Source organism: Macaca nemestrina, chromosome 3, assembly GCF_043159975.1.
Source record: "Macaca nemestrina isolate mMacNem1 chromosome 3, mMacNem.hap1, whole genome shotgun sequence".
In the NCBI taxonomy this organism is placed as follows: Eukaryota; Metazoa; Chordata; class Mammalia; order Primates; family Cercopithecidae; genus Macaca; species Macaca nemestrina.
Window position 1 is genome coordinate 35,122,111 of NC_092127.1, and position 26,115 is coordinate 35,148,225.

The 26,115-nt window shown below is 36.1% G+C and overlaps 1 protein-coding gene and 1 non-coding gene across 2 annotated transcripts; both read left to right on the forward strand.

The window, feature by feature from the left end:
* The first annotated feature begins 11,450 nt into the window (after positions 1-11,450).
* Positions 11,451-25,827, forward strand: LOC105463509 (pleiotropic regulator 1). Its single transcript, XM_011710648.2, has 15 exons — positions 11,451-11,576; positions 12,949-13,055; positions 14,035-14,177; positions 14,828-14,881; positions 15,671-15,761; positions 15,960-16,047; positions 17,370-17,471; positions 19,744-19,836; positions 21,390-21,539; positions 21,629-21,730; positions 22,267-22,369; positions 23,117-23,225; positions 24,241-24,380; positions 24,859-25,052; positions 25,601-25,827. The coding sequence occupies exons 1-15, from the start codon at positions 11,568-11,570 to the stop codon at positions 25,658-25,660; spliced, it is 1,545 nt and encodes a 514-aa protein (XP_011708950.1). The 5' UTR covers positions 11,451-11,567; the 3' UTR covers positions 25,661-25,827.
* LOC112423450 (U6 spliceosomal RNA) lies at positions 17,880-17,984 on the forward strand. Its single transcript, XR_003013932.1, has one exon. It is a non-coding gene; the product is annotated as a U6 spliceosomal RNA (small nuclear RNA).
* Positions 25,828-26,115: the final 288 nt, after the last annotated feature.

Sequence of the window (26,115 nt, forward strand, 5' to 3'; positions counted from 1 at the left end):
AGATCTTCAATCCTATATATATCTGGGTACTCTGCTAGGAGTGACTTTAGAAATGGTTACCTTTCCTTAGTTAATAGTTAACTTTTGGTTCACTTGTTGGCTGAACCATTTTATCACTTAAGCAACATCTTCCCAGCAAAACTTATTTACTTGTCATACAACTATTATTCTCTGTCGGTCTAGCTTAGAAACATTAAGTATCTTCAATCCATTTAATTGGACAAAATGATGGGAAGTTAGGGCATTCCTAAAAGAGAGATGTGTATCTTATTTCTGGTAAATTAATGTGGAAACTGTATAAGCTCACAAAGAATATGTGAGAAAACAAATCTAAGCTTAGTAAATTTGACCTACTGACAAAGCAACCACTAAAATAGTGACTCATTAATGATATACTATAAATGCTTATGTTTAGTGACAATCACATAATTCTATTTCAAAAGGGATAATTAAAATCAAGAGTAATGTTATATCATAATGTGTTTATCTTTTATTTTAGACATTAATCAAAATAATAAAATAACAAACTCATCCTATTCTATGAAGGACAAACATCAGAATGACTTTTTTTTTTTTGCTCTGAACATTTATATTTTGTCCTTAATTCACATAAGGTAAAATGTTCAGCAAATTCTAAACATTATTAAGATAACTGATAAATTATAGATTTCTGAATCAAAATTATGATGATAATTAAATACATCTTTAATATTCTATTTTATTATTATATAGTTTATATTCCAGTATTTATAAAAACAATATTACTTTAACATCAGTGAAGTCTTCATCCATCTATTTCGATTAGTATGCTCACAGGCGAAATGAGGCCCATTTTCCTTCATTTCCCATAAGCCACAACATTTATCTCTCTTGTCTGTTCACTTGTGTGTTGCAATCAGGATTAATAACTCCTACAAGAATCAATAGGAACACCAGTCAGTAATCCAAATCTCAGTAAGTGCATTGATTCAAAGCATTTTTCTGCTTTTTGTATGGAAAGTGAAACATTCTCATTAAATTTAAAATTTATTTAATTAAAAAGATAGCAGATTATCAGGGTTTAGATCAGCAAAGTACTGAAACAATGCTTTGAAACAGAGTCTTGAGAATGGTGTGAGACCCACTACACTTCTTTCTTCTCTAGGTAGCAGACAGTGCATTCCCAAATTCTTTTAACTCAGATTCCTAGAAACAAATTCTTCTCTTGGTAGCATATGTTGTCCTCCCAAATTCTTTTAACTTAGCTTAATAGAGACAAAGTACTCAGTTTAAATTAAGAAAAAATATTCACTTGAGTCTTTCCAAATTTGTGTTCCCTTTATTAGCACTGAGTAAATAATATATTTTGAGAGTTTTTTGTTTAGTTTTAATGTTTCTTAAAGGGATAAATGATCTGGCAGAAAAAGCAAATATGTATGTGGATATTAGTTAAAACATATGCAGGAATATTTCCCATGAAAATATATCTGATAACAAAATTTATTTTAATAATCTGGACAGGATTTTACTTTAGTGATGTACACATTCATACTGATTTTAAAAGAATTATCTGTTAAGAAAACTATAACCATTTTTTTTTTCTTTTGAGGTAACATATTAGTACATTTTCAATGACGGATGTTTTATCAACTAACAGTAGAATCATCATTTAACTTTCAGAAGTCTGTAAATTTGTAAAGTTTTTTCTAGTATATTATAGACTCTTGATCAACACTAAAGTGGAGTAGTTCCTTTACTTTCCTACTTTGTTCTACTCTGACTGGCATTCTTCCCATGGTCAGAAGGAGGATGGAAGAAATCTAGCATGCATGCACCATAACAGCACAGACTTAACATTCATCTTACAAATAGTTCTTGAGAATCTCCTCAGTGACAGGTAGTGTGATAGGGGCTGGGAATGCATTGGTGAGCAAGACAGACATAGTAGGCTTTCAATACATAATTACAGGATGAATGAGTGAACTAGGCGTCATTGGTACATGCCTCAGATGCCAAATTAGGGTAGTCATTTACCGTATTTAATTCTTGAAACCACTATGTCCTACAGATGATGAAACAGATTCAGAGAGGTTAAGTAAACTACCCCAGAGTGTATAGGTAGTAGGCGCTGGTATGAGGACTTGATGCATGTCTGTCTGACTTTACAGTCCACACTCTGTACCCATTATATCATATTGCCCAACAGTATATAAACATTATAAAAATTTACCTCTACCTGCTTTTCGTTTGTTTGTTCTTTTGGAGTTTTTGGCCAGCCTGTCATCTTGGAACTATAATGTATCAGGCTGACACACTCACTCATAGCCCTTACTTTCACTTATCTTTTTGCCCTCATACATGGGTATAGGCATTCATGTCTGTGTGAGGCATGTGCAATGCAGTGATAATGAATTTCTTTAATTCTAGTTCTTGTTAGATACGTCTTTTTTTCTGTAGAGTTACATACAGTTACACTACCACTCTAAATTGCCTAATATTACAAAGTAGATGATCATGTTTTCAGGGAAGAAATATATTTGCAGAGACACCGCTTACTAAGATGCTTAAATTTTTTTAGAATGTTGATGCCATTGGTGGAGGGGAAAGGGAGTACTATTTGTTCAGTTATTTTGAGGTCACTAGTGCAGTGTTCTTCACATTAGCTGATGTCGTTACATAAGTTAAGAGTAGTAAATCAGTGACAGAGAAAACAGAGATAATCTGTCCTGCCCAGCAGCTCTCTGGCTCGAAGGGCAAAGACTTGCCGATACCAATTGTCAATATACTTGTTGATACTTTTACAACTCATGTCAGGCTTCATAGCACAGTCTTCATAGCACAAGGCAATTTGGGCTTAACAACTATTTACAGAGCATCTACTTCATAACAGGTAGTTTACTAGGGCCCCGGGAGACCTTAGTGAAGCCTTAAGTCTAAAAGGAAAGACAGAAAATGAAAACCACTTACAAGAATTAGTGTTGAGCCTAAGATTGGGGGAGGTGAGGCTTTAGGACTGGTAACTTAAGGACCTAACTTCCTTCAGGGGGAAAGGAACTTCCAAGGAAAAGGGCTTTTAGACTTGAAACTTGGTTTGAATGACTGTACAGTTTATATCATGCACCTGGCACATAGCCAGTATTCAATAAATACTGGTTGAGCAAATTCATGAATATACAAATTGATGAATGACTAAAAGGAATACTGATTCTCGTTGTCTAAATAGGCATAGGTTTTGAAGTACTGTCATAAGTTGTTAGTCTGTACGTATTTTCCTTGTGTTACCTTGAAAAACAGTTTGAGAACCACTATCCAAAGGGAAATTAACACTGAAGAGTTGTAGGCCAGGCTAGACCAGAGCTCTTGGGGCAAGCCTGAAACCAGTGCATTGGCGCCACCTGCAATTGGTTACTCATCTTTAGTGGGAACGCATATGGTGGGAAAGAAATAGGAGATGACGCCATCTCTTGTAGAATGTCTCCCTCTACTGGCTTACATGTCAGTTTCCTTTTCTTATGGGAGCTGACATAGAGCATGGTAATAAGGGATAGGACATTTTTTCCTCCAACTGGATGGAGATCACAAGAGCTAAGAAAAGATAGAGATGCTCTTCTGCTTTTGTCACATTAAGACCCACAACCATTAAGAGTGTAATGAACACCTCTGGGAGGGTTGCTCCCTTCTCCTGGAATGACCCCTAAAATGGAGGTGTGAAGCTCCAGTGGTCCTGTCAGTACTACAACACCCTGACCCTCCAACCACAGGTGACCAAGCTGGAGGTAGACAGATCCCTTACCCAGCTAAACCTACCAGATTGTCTCTCCAAATTTGATATTTACTGGAAGAAGAAGGAGGAGGAGAGGGAAAGGGAGGGGGGGAGGGGGAGGGGAAGAGGGACAGGGTGAGGAAGGGGGAGGGGAAGAGGGACGGGGTGAGGAAGGGGGAGGGGGAGGAGGAGGAGAAGAAGGAGAAGGAGAAGGAGAAGGAGAAGGAGAAGAGAACTGGGTCAATTGGCCTGATGTTATATTCATGGCAGCATTTTAGAAGGAAAGCCTATCAACTGCAGCAACAGAAGTAACCAAAACTTCCAAACATAATAATTTGATTCTTCGCAGCCCAATCTGTGGACACCTGATGTCCTTTCTATAGTACTCATTTTACCTTTCATTAACTTTGACTGAGATGGTTTTTGGCATTTGTTGAGAAAATTAAGATCAAATTTTTAGGAATCAGACCGGCTGCCTTATTTTTAAGCATAAATTGCATGTTAGAAAGAGAAGCTTTATATTCAAATAATGTAATCAATCACTAAAAGTTTTCATATATTAAGCATATGGGCTTGGCGTGGTGGCTCACAGCTGTAATTCTAGCACTTTGGGAGGCCAAGGCTGTCGGATCACTTGAGCCCAGGAGTTCGAGACCACCTTGGGCAACATGGTGAAACCACATCTATACAAAAAATGCAAAAATTATCTGGGCGTGGTGGCACACACCTGTAGTCTCATCCACTCCAGGTACTCGGGAGGTTGAGAGGTGGGAGGATGGCTTGAGCCTGGGAGGTTGAGACTGCAGTGAACTAAGATTGTACCACTATACACCAGCCTTGGTGACAGAGCAAGACCCTGTCTGTCTCTCTCTGTCTCTGTCTCTCTCTCTCTGTATATATAAATATACGTATATATTTGCATTTTTCTGTAGAGATAGGATTTCACCATGTTGCCCAGGCTGGTCTTGAACTCCTGGGCTCAAGTGATCCACCAGCCTTGGCCTCCCAAAGTGCTGGAATTACAGCTTTGAGCCACCGCACCCAGCCCATATACTTAATATATGAAAACTTTTAGTGATTGATTACATTTTTTGAATATAAAGTTCCTCTTTGCAACATGGAATTTATGCTTAAAAATAAGACAGTTAGTCTGATAGTATTAGCAGTGAAACTCTAGGGAAAATGGGAACTTTTATTTTGGTGCATGTCAGTGACATGCATTTCAAAAATTTCAAAAATCTTTCACAATTTAATAACTAATAAGTATTTCTTGAATTAGATTAACAATATTTTCTGTAAAATGTGCACAGGATTGGACAAAAGTTTAATAAAATTTTTATGAAGAGTTACAGTTTGATGAGAAAGCATGAGCCCTATAGATAAAAATGGGCAAAAGATGTATATACATGTGTATATATATCGATATATGTATTTTTAAAAAACCACAAACATGTACTTAAAAAAAAATGGAACCTAGATATAAATCAAAGAAAGCCAGAAAGGCTGGCTTCTAGAAACATGGATACAATGTTAGGGAAGAGGGAGAGGTGGGCAGAAAAATCTCTATCCTCTCCACATAATAAAGAGGTAATGACAAACTAAGAAAAAGAGGCAGGTTGAATGAAGATGGACAAAGTATGCTATTGGGTCCAGGATATCCCTTCAATCCTTTGTTATTTGCTCAGTGTTTCAATCTACTTTGTTGATAGGGTTTGACTGTGTCCCCACCCAAATCTCACCTTGAATTCTAGTTCCCATAATCCTCATGTGTTGTGGGAGGGACCTGTTGGGAGGTAATTGAATCATGGGTGCAGTTACCCTCATACTGTTCTTATGATAGTGAGTTCTCCTGAGATTGAACGGTTTTATAAGGGGATTTCCCTGTTTCGTTCTGCACTTCTCCTTCCTGCCATCACGTGAAGAAAGACATATTTGCTTCCCCCTTCTGCCATGATTGTTAAGTTTCCTGAGGCCTTCCCAGTTCTGCAGAACTGTGAGCCAATTAAAATTCTTCCCTTTATATATTACCCACTCTTGATATGTATTAGTAGTGTGAGAACAGACTAATATATGTGCTCATATTTTGCGTACTAGGTTTCCTTGTGGGGAGAATTGAGACCCACTGTAGGTTTAGATTAGGATGAAAATAGGAGTTGCCTGTGTTGACCTCTGACTTCTAGTTTACATTTATGCAGCTTTCTCCCCTTTTAGAACAAAGGGGATAATTGTTATATAACTAATGCTTATGGATCAAGTATTTCTGTGCCAGTCACTGTTACTAGTATGTTACACTTAATTCTTACAATAACTCTATGAGGTGGAGTAGTACTATTATTCCCATTTTACAGATGGGAGAATTGAAGTACAAAAAGAAGAAAGTTGCCCAAGATGATGCAGAAGGTAAGCTGCAGAGGGAGTTGAATCATGGCATTCTGAATCTATATCCTTACCTACTATGATGGACAGTTTCTTCCTGTTATGCACAAAGCTATTTGTTCTCTTGTATTGATGTGGTGTTCCTACCTTAGCAAAATGAACACCTGTGTCTGTATATCTTTGCATCCTTCTATGAAGATTATATATAATACATACATATATTCATACAGACATACAGACACACACATTCTCACACACACACACACACACAAACACACATACATACATACCAAGGACATTTTTAGAAAGTAAATCTATTGTAACAAAAGATATGCAAACAATTTTGGGGCCAGGAGTGGTGACTCACACCTGTAATCCCAGCACTTTGGAAGGCCGAGGCAGGAAGGGTGCTTGAGCCCAGGAGTTCGAGAGCAGCCTAGGCAACATAGTGCGACCCCTGTCTCTACAAAAAAATTAAAAAGGTAGCCAGGCATCACAGTGCACACCTGTAGTTCCAGCTATTTGGGAGACTGAGGTAGGAGGATCTGCCTGACCCCAAGAGGTCGTCCACTGCAGTCCAGCCTGGGCAACAGAGAAAGACCCTTTCTCGAAAAAAATTGTCAGCTTGTTGATAAACTACCTATGAAAATGATTGCCGCCATTTACACTCTCATCAATATTTAGGTTGTCCCTCATCCTTGCCAACACTGGTTTCAGGTCAAATTTAAAAAATTTTTGCCACCTTGTTAGGTGAAATACGTTACCTTATTGTTATTGTGATTAAAATTTCTTTCATCATGAGCACACTGAGAATCTTTTTAATTTACACATCAGCCACAATGTCAGTGGTCTATCTGTGAACTGCCGGTTCATGTGCCTTATCTTTTGAGTTGTTCATTTTTTCTGTTGATTCATGAGAGCTCTTTTCATATTAAGAAAATTAGCCCTGTGGCTAACATGCACATTACATGTATTTCCCAATTTTTCATTTTTCTTTTGTCTTTGCTTATGATATATGCAGACTTTGGCCTCATTTTCACTGAGTGGAATCCTAACAGCAGCATCTGCTAGGCTGACATGTTTGAAAAAGGCAGCAGCTAGAATGCCTAATGCCTCTTTGAGTTCCTTCACCAGCTGCCAGGCATTCAAAACATCACACAAGTTTATAAATCCAGGGGCTCCATTTAGAACTGTGATGGAAAGCTTAGGCTTCAGTGTGTATTACTTGCACAGGAGTCTGAGGAGGGATCATTCTACACTGCAAGGGCATCTGAGAGATTCCTTTCCTGTACTATTTCCTGAGGTAATCTGAAATTGCTTCATCATATTGTGCCATATAAGTGAATGTGAATGCCTTCAAGGCTAACTGGCGTCTAGTCTCCAAGAAGGTGTCCTTACTCTTGGAGCTCTGCCTCTCTGTGGACACTGCCTCATAGTCCTCTGACACACCACTGTCACTGGATTGTGGTTTTTGGTGGCATCTCTCAGTAAGGTTACTCTACCAGTATCAATTTGCTTAACAGCGTCTCAACTGTTACACCTGGAGAAGCCACTCTCTTCAGGAAGGGATAGAGATTACAGGCAACAATCAGGCCTGGCCATATCAGCATTACCTTTTGGAATATTATGAACAGGAACCCAGCATGGATTTCAGGATACAAAGTTTTCACAGCATTTCAGGAAATCCTGTCAGCTCAGAGACCTCTCTGACTGCCAGACCAGTATCCTTGACAGCGTTTGCAGTCCCTCCAGAAGCAGCAGTAGTGGGGCCATATGCCCAGGGACGAGGGAGGTCCCTGATTCATGTTTTCACATCTCTTAAGTTTTTTTCATTTAGGTCTTGCACATTTTAAAATTTATTGCTATTTTAAATAAAAACCCCTTTCCCTGCTATATTTTTAACTGCAAAAACGAAAACTATTGATTTTTAATAACATTTTTCTACTCAGCTTAGTGAATTTTCATATTGTTTCCGATAGTTTTTTCAATTGGTTTTTTAGGTATAAAGTCATACCATTTGCAAATAAAGGTAACTTTGCATCCCTATTTCCTACTTAAACAATTTAATTTTTTTGTCCAATTGAATAACTAGTACTTTCATAAAAAATAAACGTGGATAATAGTGGTGATGGTGGACATCCTTCTATTATGACTAAACAGTAAGAATATTTTTAATGTTTCTCTGTGAATATGACACTGGCTTTTGGTAGCATATTTCTAAAAGAAAACCTAAAGGTGTCTAAAGAGTATTATTTAATATAAATAAAATGGGATCTATAAATATTAAGTAATAATAGTAAAATATTCAATCAAATGCCTTACTTTTCTTAATTATTCATGTCAAGAGGTATTTCTGCTAACTAAACTGAATATTAAAAATGTTTCTACAGATAAATTGTATTTTGTAACTAAGTAGCTAAGTTTTATAGAAACTAAATAAAATTTAGAATTCACTTACTTAAATGTAATGGAAAATATTTTTCATTGTCGTAAAATTTACAATGACCAGAAAAACAGAACTGAACTGACCTTTTATAAGCAATTGTCTGCATTACACATACAGAAAGACTGTGATTAAATTAATGGTTGCTGAAATAGCATCTTTTTGGGGTGAGCACATCGCACACACACACACTCCCCCTCGCACACACCCACACACGTACACCTTGCTAAGATATTTATAACTGACAGTTTATAACTGATAGTACAATCTAATTATTCCCAAAGTCTTTCCAGGCTTTAACAGGAACAATAGCCCCTTCGCTGTTCCTTATAGTCCCAGAAGCCTCTGTTTCAACTATGCTACAAGAAAGTATCTGCTGATACTACCTTAGTATCTAGGCAAATTCATAGCATTGTGCTAAACAATTAAAGATCAAACTTTTGGAAGAAATGTCCAAGTATCATTTTTCACAGGTTTTGACCTCAGAAATTCAAATAAACAGTGATAACTCCCACGATTACTTTCTTTTGAATTCATGAACAATTTCAAATATGAAATTTAAGGGCTGGACATACTGAGTCACACAACTCTAAAGAACATTGCATACAGTGTTTTTGAAAGCTTGTATATTTAACCCTTTAAGTTGAAACAGGAAAATAAATAGTAATATTTATTATTTTATGATTATAAGAATCAGAAAACACTTCCCATAAAAAGTATCATAAAAAGCTGATGACAATGGCACTCGAATCTATACTCACATGACCTATCACTGTTCAAGAGCAAAGAACAATATTTGAAGGAGAATAAAAAGACTTTCTGTATTGGTGAGTTTAAAAAATCTTGCCTAAAGAAGGAGGGCTTTCCTTAAAACTTGTATTCTTGGTTTTACACAGACATAATACTAATATTTATATTAATAAGTTACTTGCCATGTCTGCTTTAAGGAGAGCCCTGAGGGCCCTTATAAACAGCAGTAGTGACACCTGCTGTTCAAATTAGGCAGCTTGGGGTGTCAGCCAGGCCATGTGTGTATCCTGGAGCCCTTCAAGAATCCAGTGAAACTTTTAGATCCTTTCTCAAGAAAATAAAACATATTCCCATATAAATACAAAATTTTCCCACAATATACATAATTTATGAATCCCTGAACTAAATAATAGGCTCACTTGAGTTCTATATTTATCTAAAATATTGTAAACTTTCAAGTGGATGACATAATTCTATAAATTCACGACAGTGTTTTAAAAGGAGCAAATTCGAGGCAATTTACCTCAATCATTACCATGTTGTTATGAGTCTGGGCCTATAAATTAATGTCTCCAGGATGATTAAGTATGTAAAAAGTTAATAGGTCCAACCAGACAATTAATATATTTCCATAGATATTAGTCTTGCTTAGGTTTCTATGGTTTCATTGTCATTTCAAATCATTGTTTTCTATAGTTATTATTCATAGGTGAGTATATTATTTAGTTCCTCAAGTATATATTTTTTAATTATAGTATTTTCTTGCAAGGAAATACCATCACCGGCCACTTTTACAGAAAATCAGTTCTTAGGACAAACTCACAGTCAAATTCAGGGATGTTTTATCTTCAAGCAAAAACATGACCTTAAGGCCGGGCGCGGGGTCCCATGCCTGTAATTCCTGCACTTTGGGAGGCCGAGAGGGGCAGATCACCTGAGGTCAGGAGTTTAAGACCAGCCTGGCCAACATGGTGAAACCCCGCCTCTACTAAAAATACAAAAATTAGCCGGGCGTGGTGGCGGGCGCCTGTAATCCCAGCTACTCCGGAGGCTGAGGCAGGAGACTCGCTTGAACCCAGGAGGAGGAGGTTGCAGTGAGCCAAGATTGCACCATGGCCCTCCAGCCTGGGCGACAAGAACAAAACTCCCTCTCAAACAAACAAAAAACCATGACCTTAATGTTTTTAATGAATTTCCAAGTGACGTTGATTTACACTGCTATTCTTTTGCTAGATTGTTTCCCCCTCTCAAAGTGTATGCAGTACGCTGTCAGGACAGATCAGTGAAACTGAAACAGGGCCAGTAAAATGTTTTGTCTATTTAAGTCTGCAAATGCCCAAGTCCATCCATTTTTCTTTTTACATAGAAAAATAATTAGGTAGGGTTGATCAAAACCGGAGATTTTACCAGGGTAGGAAGCAAAAATACCAATACTTGGCACAAGGATATGTATAAATAAAAATGGCTAAAGTCTCCAATTGTGTCTTTCTTCTACCAGCTTTGAAAAGCTGTACCCTGGCATTGTTGAAGCCACAATAATCAGCAGACAACTAGGAAATGGCCAAGAGCTATGTAGCGTTGAGAAGTTAAAAAAAAAAAAAAAATCTATTAGCAGAAAATGAATATGGGTTTTTCTTATATCTACATGTCAAAATTTTCCAAATTAAAACAGCCATTCCTCAACATTCACTCAGCAAGTGTTTACTGAACTGTTTAAGCGAAATTGTTTTCAGGTGTTAAGCCTACAAGTGTCCAAGTGCTTCTCGCCAGGATTGGAACCAGGAGACAGAAAGCAAGCAGGCGACCTCCAAAGAGATCAAGGCAGCGGAAGCGCCTTAGATAGAGCCCACGGGAGTTTGCTCTCCAGAGAGCTTAGACTCTCTGAATAAAAAGCATTAAACTCCGGGGAATACAGCATGAACAACCAGGGCCCCAGCCAAGACATTGAAGGCTGAAGGTAAGGCAGAAAACATAATTCGAAGACTTCTTCAGAGGAGCGAGTGAAATCCTCCAGTCAGGCGCTTCCAGGTGTCTCCCCTCTACAGCCTCGAGCCTCCGCCCTAGGGGCGGTCCTGAGGAGGGAGACCCGCCTCTTGATCCAGAGGGCCGGGGGAGACTAGCGCGCGTGCGCAGAGCTTGCATCACATCCGCCGCCTGGCCTCCCAATTCCGGAAGGTGCAGCACAGTTGTGGCGGCGGGTGTTGCGTTAGTGATTAGGGTTTCTTCCCTGCCGGAGGTGGGATACGCGGTAGCATCATGGTCGAGGTAAAGTGACACTGGGACTCTCAAGAGTCGTTTGTCTCTGGACTGTTTTTCTTTGGCAGTGGGCGTGGGGGATTGAGAGTGCTTGGAGTCCGGAGAGAAAAGAGGCTACGAGGGAAGCTGTTTGGCCAAGGCCGGGTGGTCTCTTCATCGGGTTTTCGGGGAAGGGGTAGAAGCCGGATGAGAACCCGAGTCGGAGGTTCAGTCCGGGCGCTAAGCCTGAGATAATTCGTCCAGTCCTCGTTTGACTCTTGGGAGCTGGAAACTGTCCTTGGAGGCGGGGCCTCTTGTTGGTGTTCGACCACTGGTACTCGCCGCCCTCGGGGCAGTGTCAGTGATTCTGTGCCCGAAAAGATTGGCGGTCTTCTCTATCTTGCGTTCAAGTCGTCTCTTATTTCAACTCTACTCCCGGAAAAACTTGCCATTCTTTACATCTTTCCCTGGCATGAACAGCCAGCCATTCTGTTAGCTGGTCTTGTCCATGTTACCCCACATGTTTATTGATTCCATTCACTTTTCTCCGTATCCACTGCAGTCCACCTTAATTGAGACCAACATCATCTTTCACCGGGCCTGGTGCATTAGCTCCCCGTTGATTTCCTTGCTTCCATTTTGTTCCATAAGTTGTTCTGTTTAAAATGTAAGTTGTTCATACCTTTCTTGTTTAAAACCCTTTACTGACTGTGTTGCTAGAAGAAAACATAGGCTGTTGTAATAGTCTAAAAGACCTTACCTAATCTGGACCTTGTCTACCCTTGCAACCACAAAGCACCATCTCATCCACCATATACAGCTGTGCCGCCCTTCTTGTATTATTTCAGTTAACTGAACATTTTTTTACATGACATTTCCATCAGCCTGGTTCGTTTTTATCTCTGTTTTGTGCAAGGCTAACTCCCTTTCTGCTTAAATATCACTTTAGTGAAGTCTTTCACAATTATACTTAGTCCTTCGTTTCCTGACCCAGTGCCTTGCTTGTTGCCCTCATAGCACTTATCAAAATGTGGAATTATTTTACTTTTTATTTGTCTGTTTCCTCTTGAGCACAGGGACCATGACTACCTTTTATCATTCTATTGTGAGATTCTAGCACGATACCTGCCAGACACACAGTAGGAGCTCAGTAAATATTTATTGAGTAAATGACTAAACTATGGCATCACTCAGTTGCTATACCTGAGGTTCTAGCCAAAGAGGAGCTTCCTCCTCTTCTCTGAACTTGACTCCTGTAGCTTGCAACAAGTAGCTATGGTGAGTGGTATAAAGCTTTTTACATATTTAAACATGTGAAGTGTATAATCAATCTGACGTTAGGTTATGATTTGTGTAATTTGTAGATAGGTGTGTAATTACTTTTTTTTTTTTTTTTTTTTAGGAGGTACAGAAACATTCTGTACACACACTTGTGTTCAGGTCATTGAAGAGGACCCATGACATGTTTGTAGCTGATAATGGAAAACCTGTGCCTTTAGATGAAGAGAGGTTGGTATAGTTTTTTTTTCAATTGCTGAAATATTTAACATTCTAATACTGGGGGAAGAGAGCAGGAAGAGGGAGACCTTTAAAGATAAACTGGCAATACTCATGGGCTAATTCAATAATGAGTGGTGTTTTGGCATAATTTAAGCTGATTTAACTTTTTTTTTTTTTGGCCTTTTACAGTAAAAGTTCCATTAATTAATTGCATTTTACAAATACCCAGTAATTAAGAGAGTCCCTTTTAGGTATTTTATTTTATAATCAATCACTTTGTATGTGCTTTCAGCTTCCCGCTGCTCTCAGAGCCTTGCTGAGCTGAAATTGTACCTGGCCAGTACCTCTACTCCCATCTTTTCTCGTTAGTATGATGAAGATTTTTGAGTGGTGGCATATTTTTGGTTCTACATATCCAGCTCCAGTCTGGGATTGCATTGTGTGCAGTGTTCCTTCTTTGTCCTTTACCCTTTTAAAATCGACTTAACTCCTCAAACAAGCATTTATATTTAATTTGTAAAGTAGACTATTTTTAAAAGTAATATAAGTGCATTTCTTTTTAAAATATTGAACCAATTAAGTACTTTTCTTAGTTCTAACTAACCTGTTTGGATACATCTAGTAAAGGTTGCTGTAGAGTTTTTACTATATTTATATTTTGAAGGAAAGCGTATTGACTTTGAGGTTTCTTAAAGGGTATGTTAGTTTCTATATATCTTTCAAGCAGACCCTTGATAATTTATCATAAAATATTTTCTATTAGGTAACAAACTAAAATATTACTTAGGTTTAATGAATGCTGTGTGGTGGAATGTGAGCAAAAGAACAGATATGGTGGGGAAATGCACTTGGAAATTTTTGATTCTTTTAAATACTACTTAAAATCTTACTAGAAACTTTTCCTACATGATTGGGCAAACTTAAGCTGTCTAAGTGTTTGTTTTAAAGTATTTATGGATACGTTCTTATGTTTATAATTTCTAAATAGTCACAAACGGAAGATGGCAATCAAGCTTCGTAATGAGTATGGTCCTGTGTTGCATATGCCTACTTTGAAAGAAAATCTTAAAGAGAAGGGTCCTCAGAATGCAACGGATTCATATGTTCATAAACAGTACCCTGCCAATCAAGGTGAGTATGGTATTACCAGAAATGTCAGACGTATGTGTGAATTTTAAAAATAGAAAAATAAAATGTGTTATTTTTGCCCCTGCTGGCAGGACTTAGGTGTGGTCATACAGTATTTAATGGCTGTACCAGTATTATAATGGAAGTTTTTATCCTCGTGGGAATACTGAGACATTGGTTGATGACTTTTTTCTTATAGGAAATAAAAATGGTAGTATAATGATGGCAGAGATTCTTAGAATGTGGAGAAGGTCACAGTAGAGATTAAAGGAAAAAATTGGAGAATATTCTTAACCTGTGGGGATACCATCTATCCTGTCTGTAATTCAGAAAGATGAAATTAAATACTGAAATCTTAATAAATGAAGAGAATTCAAGCTTCCACAGGAAATTTGCTTGGAAGAAATACCAGAGTGGATTATCACTTGATAGGAGGGCTTCTTTGTATACCATTGCTATATAGCAAATGGACAAGGACATGGTTTACAGAGATCAAAAGTGACCAATTTCCCTTATTTCTGAGGCTTAACTTTAGTTGAGAAAATGTGATAGATCCAGTTGAAAATGTAATATTATTTGATACTTTAAAGAGATGATAACTTTTATATATAAGATAAATTCACTACTGTTGATTTTTTTTGTCTTTTTTCTAGGACAAGAAGTTGAATACTTTGTGGCAGGCACACATCCATACCCACCGGGACCTGGTTAGTGAGCTGTTGTATATTGAAAATGTCTTAAAAATGTCACATACATTTTCACTAACGAGCCAATAATGACGTTCTTGTTGCCTGTAAAATGCAAGATAAGTTCAATAGCCAAGCATCCATGCATAGCTTTGTAGGTGATAATGAATACTCATGTGCCTTTATTCAGCAAACATTCTTGAGTATGTATAATTTTTCAGGCAATGTGCTAGGAATTCAAAGACAGTAAAACTGTTGCAGGCCTAGACAAATTTATTATCTGGTGGTTTAGGCAGACATGTAAATATCACCAAGCTTATAAAAATGATGGGAATGTTAGAGGCAGTATCTTAGAAACATGTCCTCTGTCTGTATTAAGGTATTGGCCCGCAGATGGAGTGGCCAGTATAACCGGGTAGAGGACAAAAGGCTTAGTATATATAGAAAGTGCAGGAAAATTGGGTGCTTCTGGTTGTAGTAAGTTACAACCACTCTTGGAAACATTCTGTTTGTATTTGAGGAACTGCTTAATACTGACTTTTGAAACTAATACCCAGATATAATGGAAATTAACTTTACTGTTCTGGGCTGCTTTAATACCTTGTAGGCTGTGATCAAATTTGAGTTATGTGTTACTAAGCAGTATTTATTGTAGAAATTAAAAACAAGATGAGCAAAACTTAATCAAAATTTGTATCACTGCCTGGAATTAATAAACGTTTGGAATGTTTTCCTTCATCATTTTATTTTAAGTGCATGTAAATGAATAATACAAAGCTACTAAAAGAAATTGATTTTTCATTTTAATAGGGGTTGCTTTGACAGCAGATACTAAGATCCAGAGAATGCCAAGTGAATCAGCTGCACAGTCCTTAGCAGTGGCATTACCTTCTCAGACCAAGTATGAAATATTATAATTACAAAGATCTTAAAAGCATATTTCACTGTTCACGTTTTTTCTTTTTAAAATTTTTTTATAACTATTGTATGACATTTTCCTTTATCAGGACTTATAACAATTTAAAATAAAGGGTTAGTATTGCAGAATACATGACTGGAGGCATTAATTACTTTGAATATAATATTTCTTTTGCCTCAGGACTGATGTAAATCGTACTGCACCTAGTGGAAGTGAATACCGACATCCTGGGGCTTCTGACCGTCCACAGCCTACAGCGATGAATTCAGTAAGTTTTTCTGCGTCAAATAGCAGGTTTCTAACTTTTTAAACATGTTGCCTTATTTCCCTCTGATCGAAAGTCTTACCTTAAATACTAAAGAAATGAACACTTTGGAATTATTAAGATAAATAGCAGCCTGAGCTAGTCATTCATATTTCATAGCCCTAACACTCAAGTTGGTAGTAAATTAACATTTTTTGGAATGCTGTTATTTGTCTACTTGTACGTTGTGTATAATATGTATTTTGATAAAGATAATGTGATGTTGGTATTTATTGCCCACTATTAAAAATGCAAGGAGAGTTTTTCTGAAACCTGTGTTAGTATGCATTGCATATGAAAGTCTTTTTTTTTTTTATTAAATTTTAAGTTGGTACAGTTATGTTGAGTGCTATTAGTGTTGTACTATTCATGGGCTATACAACTAGTCTTATAAATGAACATTTAGAAATAAGTTTATCTGTAGGTAAATGGCAACTGGTATTAGTATGGTAGAAGTAGTTGTAGAATTATTTTCTATAGTTATTTTATTGATTTATTTTTCTGCCATGTATTTTATTATGCTGCCACTTGAAATAAGTGCTGGCTTTGCTTCTCAGCTCATTATGCAATTGTTTTGACTTCATGAAGTGAATGAATGTGTAACCCCCACGTCTCATTTCTTCCTTTATCTTCCATTCAGAGCATATCTTCTGTCCAGGCTCTCTACCCTCCTTATGAGGGTGTAATTTAAGCTTCTTGAGGGCAGGAACTTTATGGGCTTAATTATTTTTTGGATGACTAGATGACTGCTAACAATAGATGGTATATCAGGCAGTACACCTGTTAAAATAGTATTTAAATATTGTATTAGAAGATAAATAGAAGGAACTATCATATCAGTCTTTGCTACATTAAATCCATAAGGTTAAAATATGACAATGAATGGCAGTGGCATTAATACACTTAAAATGATTTTAATAATGCGAGCTTACATGGAGCATTTACTACTTTTTACATCTTTGTAGTAACCCTATGAAATAGGCACTATTCTTCCCATTTCATAGGTGAGGCGCATAGAGGTTACGTAATTGTTACCTAATGTCAAACAGCTAGTAATGGGCCAAGCTGGGATTTGAACCCATACACAGTGATGTGTGTTCTTAAGTCTAATGTTCTGCCTCTCTCTGATTTTATAATTGCTTTTTAAAATTAACATACAGAAAATTTTATTTCTTCGTTTATGGAAAAAATCTTTGTAAGTTCCCTCTTTCCATTTCCATTTCTGAATTGATACAAAGTCTTCGGTATGATATCTTTAATAATAATAATGTCTCTTCTATGTCTAGATTGTCATGGAGACCGGCAATACCAAGAACTCTGCACTGATGGCTAAAAAAGCCCCTACAATGCCAAAACCCCAGTGGCACCCACCGTGGAAACTCTACAGGGTGAGTGACTCTGCATTTATTTTATTATGTGAATCATGATTGCTTTCTAGTTGACAAGCACTGAAGAATAGAGTAAGGAGGAAAAAGAGTGAATATGAAAAACCGGTAGAGCAATCTGAGGTGGATTGAGAAGAGTCTTAGGGAGTATCTTAAAAGATCTCTTGGGAAGGCGACTTCCTTAAGTAAAAGTTACACTTGTATTTTATATAAAATCATATAAAATGTCAAGATAAAGCTACTAAATATGGATTGCAGACTAAATAAATTTAGAAAGTGTTCAAAGTATTTAGTTTGAAGGTGAAAGGGGAAACACCATATAAAGAAATTCTTTGGGCCTACCAGTTATTCTTTCAACTACAATAAATTAAAATGAGTCAGAGTGTATCATCTAAAAGAAAATGGACCTGCGTGCTCACTTCAGCAGCCCATATGCTAACATTGGAACAGTACAGAGAAGATGAGCATGGCCCTTCTGTAAGGATAACACAGATTCGTAAAGTGTTCCATACTGTTTATTTTGCATTGCTTGCCTGTATCAAAATATCTCATGTACCCCATAAATATATTTCTACTGTGTACCCACAAAAATTAAACACAAAATTTTAAAAAAGAAAGTGTACATAGTAGAAAATGTACAACTACACGTAATTTAATATATATTTTCCCCATAAATATATTTCTACTGCGTACCCACAAAAACACAAAATTTTAAGAAAGTGTACATAGTAGAAAATGTACAACTACACGTAATTTAATATATATTTTAAAATTTTTATTTTTCAAATGATTGTACAGCAAGAGCTTTTTGTTTGACATACAGGTCTAATGAATCGTAATAGATGTATTGATTTGGGTAACCACTACCACAATTAGGATATAGACATTACGTCACCTCAAAAAACACCCCTGTGCTATTTTTTTGTAGTTATATCTTCCTTCACCTCTGACAATCACTGATCTGTTTTCTATCACTATAGTTGTCTTATTTTTTTTCAATAATTTCAGTTCTAATTTATTTTTAATTTTTATGGCTAACATAATAGATGTGCATATTTATGGGCTACATATCAAATCTGATACAAGCATACAGTGTGTAGGCCAGGTATGGTGGCTCATGCCTATAATCCCAGTACTTTGGGAGGCCTAGGCAAGTGGATCTCTTGAGTCCAGGAGTTCAGTACCAGCCTGGGCAACACCACAAAATCCCATCTACAAAAAATACAAAAATTAGCTATGTGTGGTGGTGCACACCTGTAGTTCCAGCTACTCCAGAGGCTGAAGTGGGAGGATCACTTGGGCTCAGGAGGCGGAGGTTGCAGTGAGCCGGGATCACACTGCTGCACTCCAGCCTGGGCAACAGAGTGACACCCTATCTCAAAACAAGAAACAAAGAAAAAAAAGCATACAATGTGGAATGATCAAATCACAGTAATGGGGATATTTATCTCCACGGTAATTGGGATATTATTTCTTTGTATTAGGAACATTTCATTTTACTCTTCTAGTTATTTTGATGTATACAATAAATTATTCTTAGCTATAGTCACCCTATTGTGCTACCAAGCTAACTAGCCAAACTAGTGCTACCAAACACTAAATCTTACTCCCTTTATCTAACTGTATTTTTATACCCATTATCCACTCCCTCTTTATCCTCTGCCTCCCTACTATTCTTCCCAACCTCTATTAGCCATCATTCAACTCTCAAGATCATTTATTTTTTAGCTCCCATATATGAGAGAGAGCATGCAGTACTTGTGTTTCTGTGCCTGGCTTATTTCACTTAACATAGTATCTTCCAGTTCCATCCTTCTTGTTGCAAATGACAGAATTTCATTCTTTTTAATGGCTGAGTAGTATTCCATTGTGTGTATGTACCACATTTTATTTATTCATTCACCTCTTGATGGACACTTAGGTTGGTTTAGCTTTGTCTTTTTGACTATGTCATATAAATGGAATCATACAAAATGTGCTTTTTGAGATTGGCTTCCTTCACACAGCTTAATACCTTTGTGAGTCACTGAAGTTGTTGCAAGTATTAATAATGTATTCCTTTTTATTACTGAGTAGTATACATTATATAGATGAGCCACAATTTGTGTATCTATTAACTTGTTGAAGATAATTTAATATTGTAAAATATAACAGTCAAATTATCTTTTAAATTTATGATTTGAAGATGGGAGGGCAATTCAAACTCAGGCTGCAGTTAAACTTAAAAACATTTTAACTTGTATGTTAGCCGCCCGTTCTACTTTGTTTTATACAGGTTATCAGTGGGCATCTTGGCTGGGTTCGATGTATTGCTGTGGAACCTGGAAATCAGTGGTTTGTTACTGGGTCTGCTGACAGAACTATAAAGGTAATAATGAAGGAAGAAAAAATAAACATGACTTTGTGTTTGTCATGTAAGTTTAATCAGTTACTATTTCCTGTGGCAGGAATTGCTATTGCAGTTCCTCTGTTATTTTAGACCTGAATAAGGAGTAAAATTTATCATTTATACGAGTAAGTGTTCTAAATAAATATCTGTTTGAAAAGTGGTATTTAAACCACTTTTTCTTTACCTGCTGAATACCTACCACTAATTCCTTTATACTTACATTTTTGTCTCCAACTGGTTACAAAATTAAGAGCGTGCTCATTCATAGAACATGTGGAAAATATAGAGAATTATGAAAGTACATAGACCTGTGTATAATCCTACCATTGTTAGATACTTGGATAAGTTTCATTTTAGTATTTATTTCTGTAAGTATAAATGCCTTTACTTCTAAGCTCTTTTCTTGTGTGTGTATCTTTTAAAAATCATTCTTAGTATGTAATTTTGTATCTTGCTTTTTTCCCTTAACATTTTATCAAAGGCATATTCCTGTGAAAAATTTACTATCTTTTAAAGTGCCTGCATAATATTGTATCATTTGGATAGTCTATAATCTGTTTTCCTATTGTTGGATGGTAGAGTTTTTAGTCTGATTTTCACCATTACAAGTAATGCTGTTAAGTTTTGTATATAAGACTTTTTCTGTGTTTTAAATTATTTTGTTATGGTAGAGTTCCCTAAATGTAATAAATGGGTCCAATATTTTTGAAGCCAATACCCAAAGTACAAATTACTTTCCAAATGGGTGAATGGATACTTGCAGTGTATGAGAGGATCCTTTTCAGCACATTGGTTGTACATTCCTTTACAAATATCTAATACGGTAAGCAAAAATGGATACTTAATCTTTTTTTAAAAGATTGTATAGGCTGGGCGCAGTGGCTCACGCCTGTAATCCCAACACTTTGGGAGGCTGAGGCGGGCAGATCATGAGGTCAGGAGATCGAGACCAGCCTGCCTAACACGGTGAAACCCCGTCTCCACTAAAAAATGCAAAAAATTAGCTGGGCATGGTGGTGGGCGCCTGTAATCCCAGCTACTTCGGAGGCTGAGGCAGGAAAATGCCGTGAACTCAGGAGGTGGAGCTTGCAGTGAGCTGAGATTGCGCCACTGCACTCCAACCTGGGCGACAGAGCGAGACTCTGTCTCAAAAAATAAATAACTAAAAAGTTTGTATAAAATTTCTAATGAGTTTAAACTTTTTCATATCTGTATTTGCTGCTTTTAGGGTTTAAGTTGTTGCCATCCTCGGTTAATTTAATACCATACTTTTCATACTATTATTATCAAAGATTCCATTTATATAACAAGAAGGTTAACCTGTCATCTAATTGCAAATATTTTTCCGGTTAGAGCATGCCAGTTTTTTTCTTGCTTTTATTTGGAGAGGAGTCATTTTACAAAATTTTTTATTTTTACATATTCGTTATCTTTTTCCTCTTCTCTTTGAAAACTCAATTTTAATAATAAAGATTCTAAAATTTTGCTTTGCGGTAACCAGGGAAAGAAAAAAAAATATTCTTTGATTGCAGATCTGGGACTTGGCTAGTGGCAAATTAAAACTGTCATTGACTGGGCATATTAGTACTGTGCGGGGCGTGATAGTAAGCACGAGGAGCCCATACCTGTTCTCTTGTGGAGAAGACAAACAAGTAAAATGCTGGGATCTTGAATACAATAAGGTAAGGTTGGAATCAAGGATTTAAAACATTATGAACCACTGTTTATCTTTCTAATTCTACAAGTGTTAACTGTCCTGCTTTGTCTTTAGGTTATAAGGCATTATCATGGACATTTAAGTGCAGTGTATGGTTTGGATTTGCACCCAACAATCGATGTGTTGGTAACCTGTAGTCGAGATTCAACTGCACGGGTAAACGGGATAGAGTTGTGTTTTTATCTGTAAATATATTGCATCTTGTAGGGTGCACGTTTGGTTTCAGAGTCTTCAGTTGATTGATAGAGAATTAAAGATAGTTGTCTTGAGTCATCAATATCCTAGTCCCTAAGTTTCTTAACTTGCATTTTTTTCCACCTTAGTCTTCAGTTCTATGACCTCACCATGTTAGTGTTATTAATGCCCCGTCCCTGAAATGTGATGTTCTCACGTTCCATTCTGTAACAACTATTGTCCATTAGTTCTTTCATTCAGTAGTGTTAAAAAGTAGTCCCGTCATGCCCATTCTTAGATTTTCAGTACCCTGATCTTTTAGCTTTTTAAAGTTCTTTCAAGTTGTCTCCTATTTATATTCTTCCTCCAGTTGATAAATCATTATCTTTCATTTAAGCGTTTTCTTTATTATATTCAGGCACTAGTTGTCTAGTAAATTTTCAGCCTCGAATTGATCCAGTTATCTTCTTGAGATAATACCTATTCTCTTTCCTAATATGTCTATTGTGTTTTTATAGATTTGGGATGTGAGAACTAAAGCCAGTGTACACACATTATCTGGACATACAAATGCAGTTGCTACAGTGAGATGTCAGGCTGCAGAACCACAAATTATTACAGGTATGATCGATACTTTTCAAGTTTACAGAATATTCATATCAGAATCCATGTTATTATACATATACTTTTAATATTCACGATGACTCTTGCTTTGCATTGTGTTTACAGTGTTTATGTGTCATATTTTAATCGTGGACATTTGAAATATATTCAAATGAAATTTCATTCCACTGTTTTTATCTCGTGGTTTTTACATATCATAGAGTATGCCATACATAGTATCCTGTAATGTCTGACTAGAATACTGTGATACAGACAATTAAGTATTATTTTATAGTGTCAAAATTATTTTTCTAGGAAATTGAAGTTAGAAGACAAAATACCTTGAGACTAGTAACCTTTAGAACTGATTTGAATCTTACTTTGCTCTAAATAAAGTTAATAACAATGGAACTTTAATACTAGAAAATAATTCCTTTGCCTGATGTATTTTATTAACTTAAAAAAAATCATTGAAGTTTTTTCCTTTTCACTAGAGTATACAATCATATATTTGTTTTATTTGTTATTTGCATGTGTTTTAGCTGTTCAGTTGACAGTGAATCAGTTGTTGTATTGCATTTTTTTAAAGAATTAAAATCCACCTAAAAATTTGGAACTATGAAGAAATTAACCAAGACTGATTTGCAAGTGATAAGGCTTTCATTTAGAACATATGTATTTTGGAAGAATGCTTTGTATTTTATTTAACTTTTGCATTATTTTTCCTGGTCTGTGTTTTGAGGGATATATTTGTTTCCATTACAGGAAGCCATGATACTACAATTCGATTATGGGATCTGGTGGCTGGAAAAACAAGAGTGACGTTAACAAATCACAAAAAATCAGTTAGGGCTGTGGTTTTACATCCAAGACAGTAAGTGTATTTTCCTAATTAGCTTCTTGTTTTTCTTCAGTTCTTAGTATAATGCTGAAATGCTAGTGGTGTCAGCACTGCCTTTGGCAGTCATTTAGCTGCTATCATTTCCAGGCCTGTGCCACATAGGAATGTGTGTTTCTTTCATTTTCCTTATGCACTAATTTGCTTCATGCCCTGTAAAACATGAGGAAAAGCCTTCTACTTGATAACAAATAAATATGAGACAATGTAAATAAATCATGATTAAATGCTGCATGTCAGAATAAAAGATATTAGTGGCTGGGCTTAATGTTTTGCACATAAATGATATTGGACACTGAGACATTCATTGAATAGTTTAATTCTTAAGGAGGAAGTTAATATATGTAGAAAGAGAAATAATAAGAACTGTGAACATTATAGTCAGAGTATCCAAAAAGGTGGAGCATAATATCACAACTATTGTTTGTTGTATTAGATCACTCTGACACTTTTCTGGTTATATTCATATTCTTCCTCTTCTCCCTTTCCTCCTCTCTGTCTTCTACTCTCCATACCCTTTTCCGCCTCTCTTCTTCCTTCCTTTGCTTGTCTTTCTCACTCTCATCTCTCCTCACTCCCATTCTCTCTCTTCCTCTTGCCCTCTATTCCTTTTCTCCCTTTCTTCCTGTTCCTGTCTTGCTCTCCCTCCCTCCAAAAGAGTTGCATAACACATTGCCCTTCTTGTGAAATAGGGCTTCTACACATTTACTGCTCTAGCTTAGTGCAGAGCATTAAGGAAATGAAAGAATAAAACTTAAAGGAAATGAAAGAATAAAACTTTAGGACTTAAAATATCCCGTTAAAAATGTGAAGATCTGATTTAACTTTGAACAAATGTCTTAATATTTTTACATTTTGATATGACTGTTTTGCTGAATATATAAATCATTGAGTACACAACACAAAATATAACTGAAGTAAGCTTTTTAAAACCCACCATTTTATTTAACTTGGTTTCCTTTGTCATTAATTCTTTTTAATATTATTTCAGTTACACATTTGCATCTGGTTCTCCAGATAACATAAAGCAGTGGAAATTCCCTGATGGAAGTTTCATTCAAAATCTTTCCGGTCATAATGCTATTATTAACACATTGACAGTAAATTCTGATGGAGTACTTGTATCTGGAGGTAAAATAAGATTTTTATAATAAATATGTTTATCTGTTACTTTTAATGATGAATAAACATTTGTAATGCTTCTAAGCTGTCACACTTAAGTATTATAGCAGCACTTGCCTGATTAGGGCATATTTGCATGTTACTATGTGTGTTCATGCATATTCATAATACATGTAGTATATTTCATAGTTTAGTCCTTTTGAGTTCCAATCTGATGAATCTCAGGGATTTATGCTGGGAATTGCCTAAAATTTTGTTTATTCTGGAATTGGATGTTAGATTTTGAGGTGCTTTTTAAGATCTATAAATTCTGAACCCAGCACAAATGAAAGTAGAAAAGCCAATATTAGGAGAAGATTGAGTGCCTGTGTCTTATGTATTTTTATAACCGAAGTATTGCCATGCTTGGGCTAATGATGCTTAATAAATGTTTGTCAAGCTGTACTGCTGAAGGGATACCAGGTGTAACTCGATTTTTCCCTTTAAGCTGACAATGGCACCATGCATCTTTGGGACTGGAGAACTGGCTACAATTTTCAGAGAGTTCATGCAGCTGTGCAACCTGGCTCTTTGGACAGTGAATCAGGAATATTTGCTTGTGCTTTTGATCAGTCTGAAAGTCGATTACTAACAGCTGAAGCTGATAAAACCATTAAAGTATACAGAGAGGATGACACAGCCGTAAGTTCTCTGTTTCACATTTGTTAAGTAAAGCAGCTATACCAATTGGGCACTGTGTTCTCATTTAATTTTATCAGAAGGAAAAATAATCTTTATAGTATTTAAGATATTTGTTTTCTTGAATAGTGTCTATTTATAGATTTCTATATTATTTCACTGATGCCAGTGAATTCATGGATGGTTTTAATTTTATCCCAGCTTTCTTTGTTATAGTTGCTGGGAAATGTTGCACCAAGAATAACAGCAAATAAATAGATTGCTATGCAAATTAATTTGAGAATCATAAACTTTGGTATTAGTAGATCCAAATAGAAATGTTATTTTAGATTAAAAACTGCAAACTAAACATAATGAATCCATCCATCTGTTATTAGACTTAGATAATGCCAGAAGTTTATCAACTCTTCCTAAAATTGTCAAAGAACTACTAAGTATATAATGCCAATGAATAATGTTAGAGGAGATACCTTATTTCTGTTAGAAAGGAAGCCTGTTAGACATGAAGCAAACTAATAATACTTTATTTTAACTTGCTTTTCTACTTTTAGACAGAAGAAACTCATCCAGTCAGCTGGAAACCAGAAATTATCAAGAGAAAGAGATTTTAATGAATGTGGAATTTTCTTTTTTTTTTTTTTTAAAAAAAAAAAAAAAAGCGTGGCGTTGATGAGGATACCCAGTCATTTTGTGCTCTGGCTGGGAATATAAAGGAGAAATTCACTTGCTTCAATCATTGCTGCTTCATATTTTACAATAAACTGTCCCCTGTCCCCTACCCTTGTGTTTTTATTTCTAAAACAATTTGTGATACTAGGAAGATGCAGATATCAAGTAAATGCAGGTTTATTGACTGTAACTATTCTAGATGTGATATTTTGACAGTCTTATTAGAACAACCCCCTTTTTTAAAAAAATGTATGAAACCGATTATTATAATAGGACATTTGAGGGAGCAGTAGGTTTTTTTTTTTAATCCTTTAAAAATTAATATCTGTGACTAATAATTTGAGATTAAAAGATTTAAAGTCTTAACTTATATATGTTTATTCCAAAAACGGTTTTT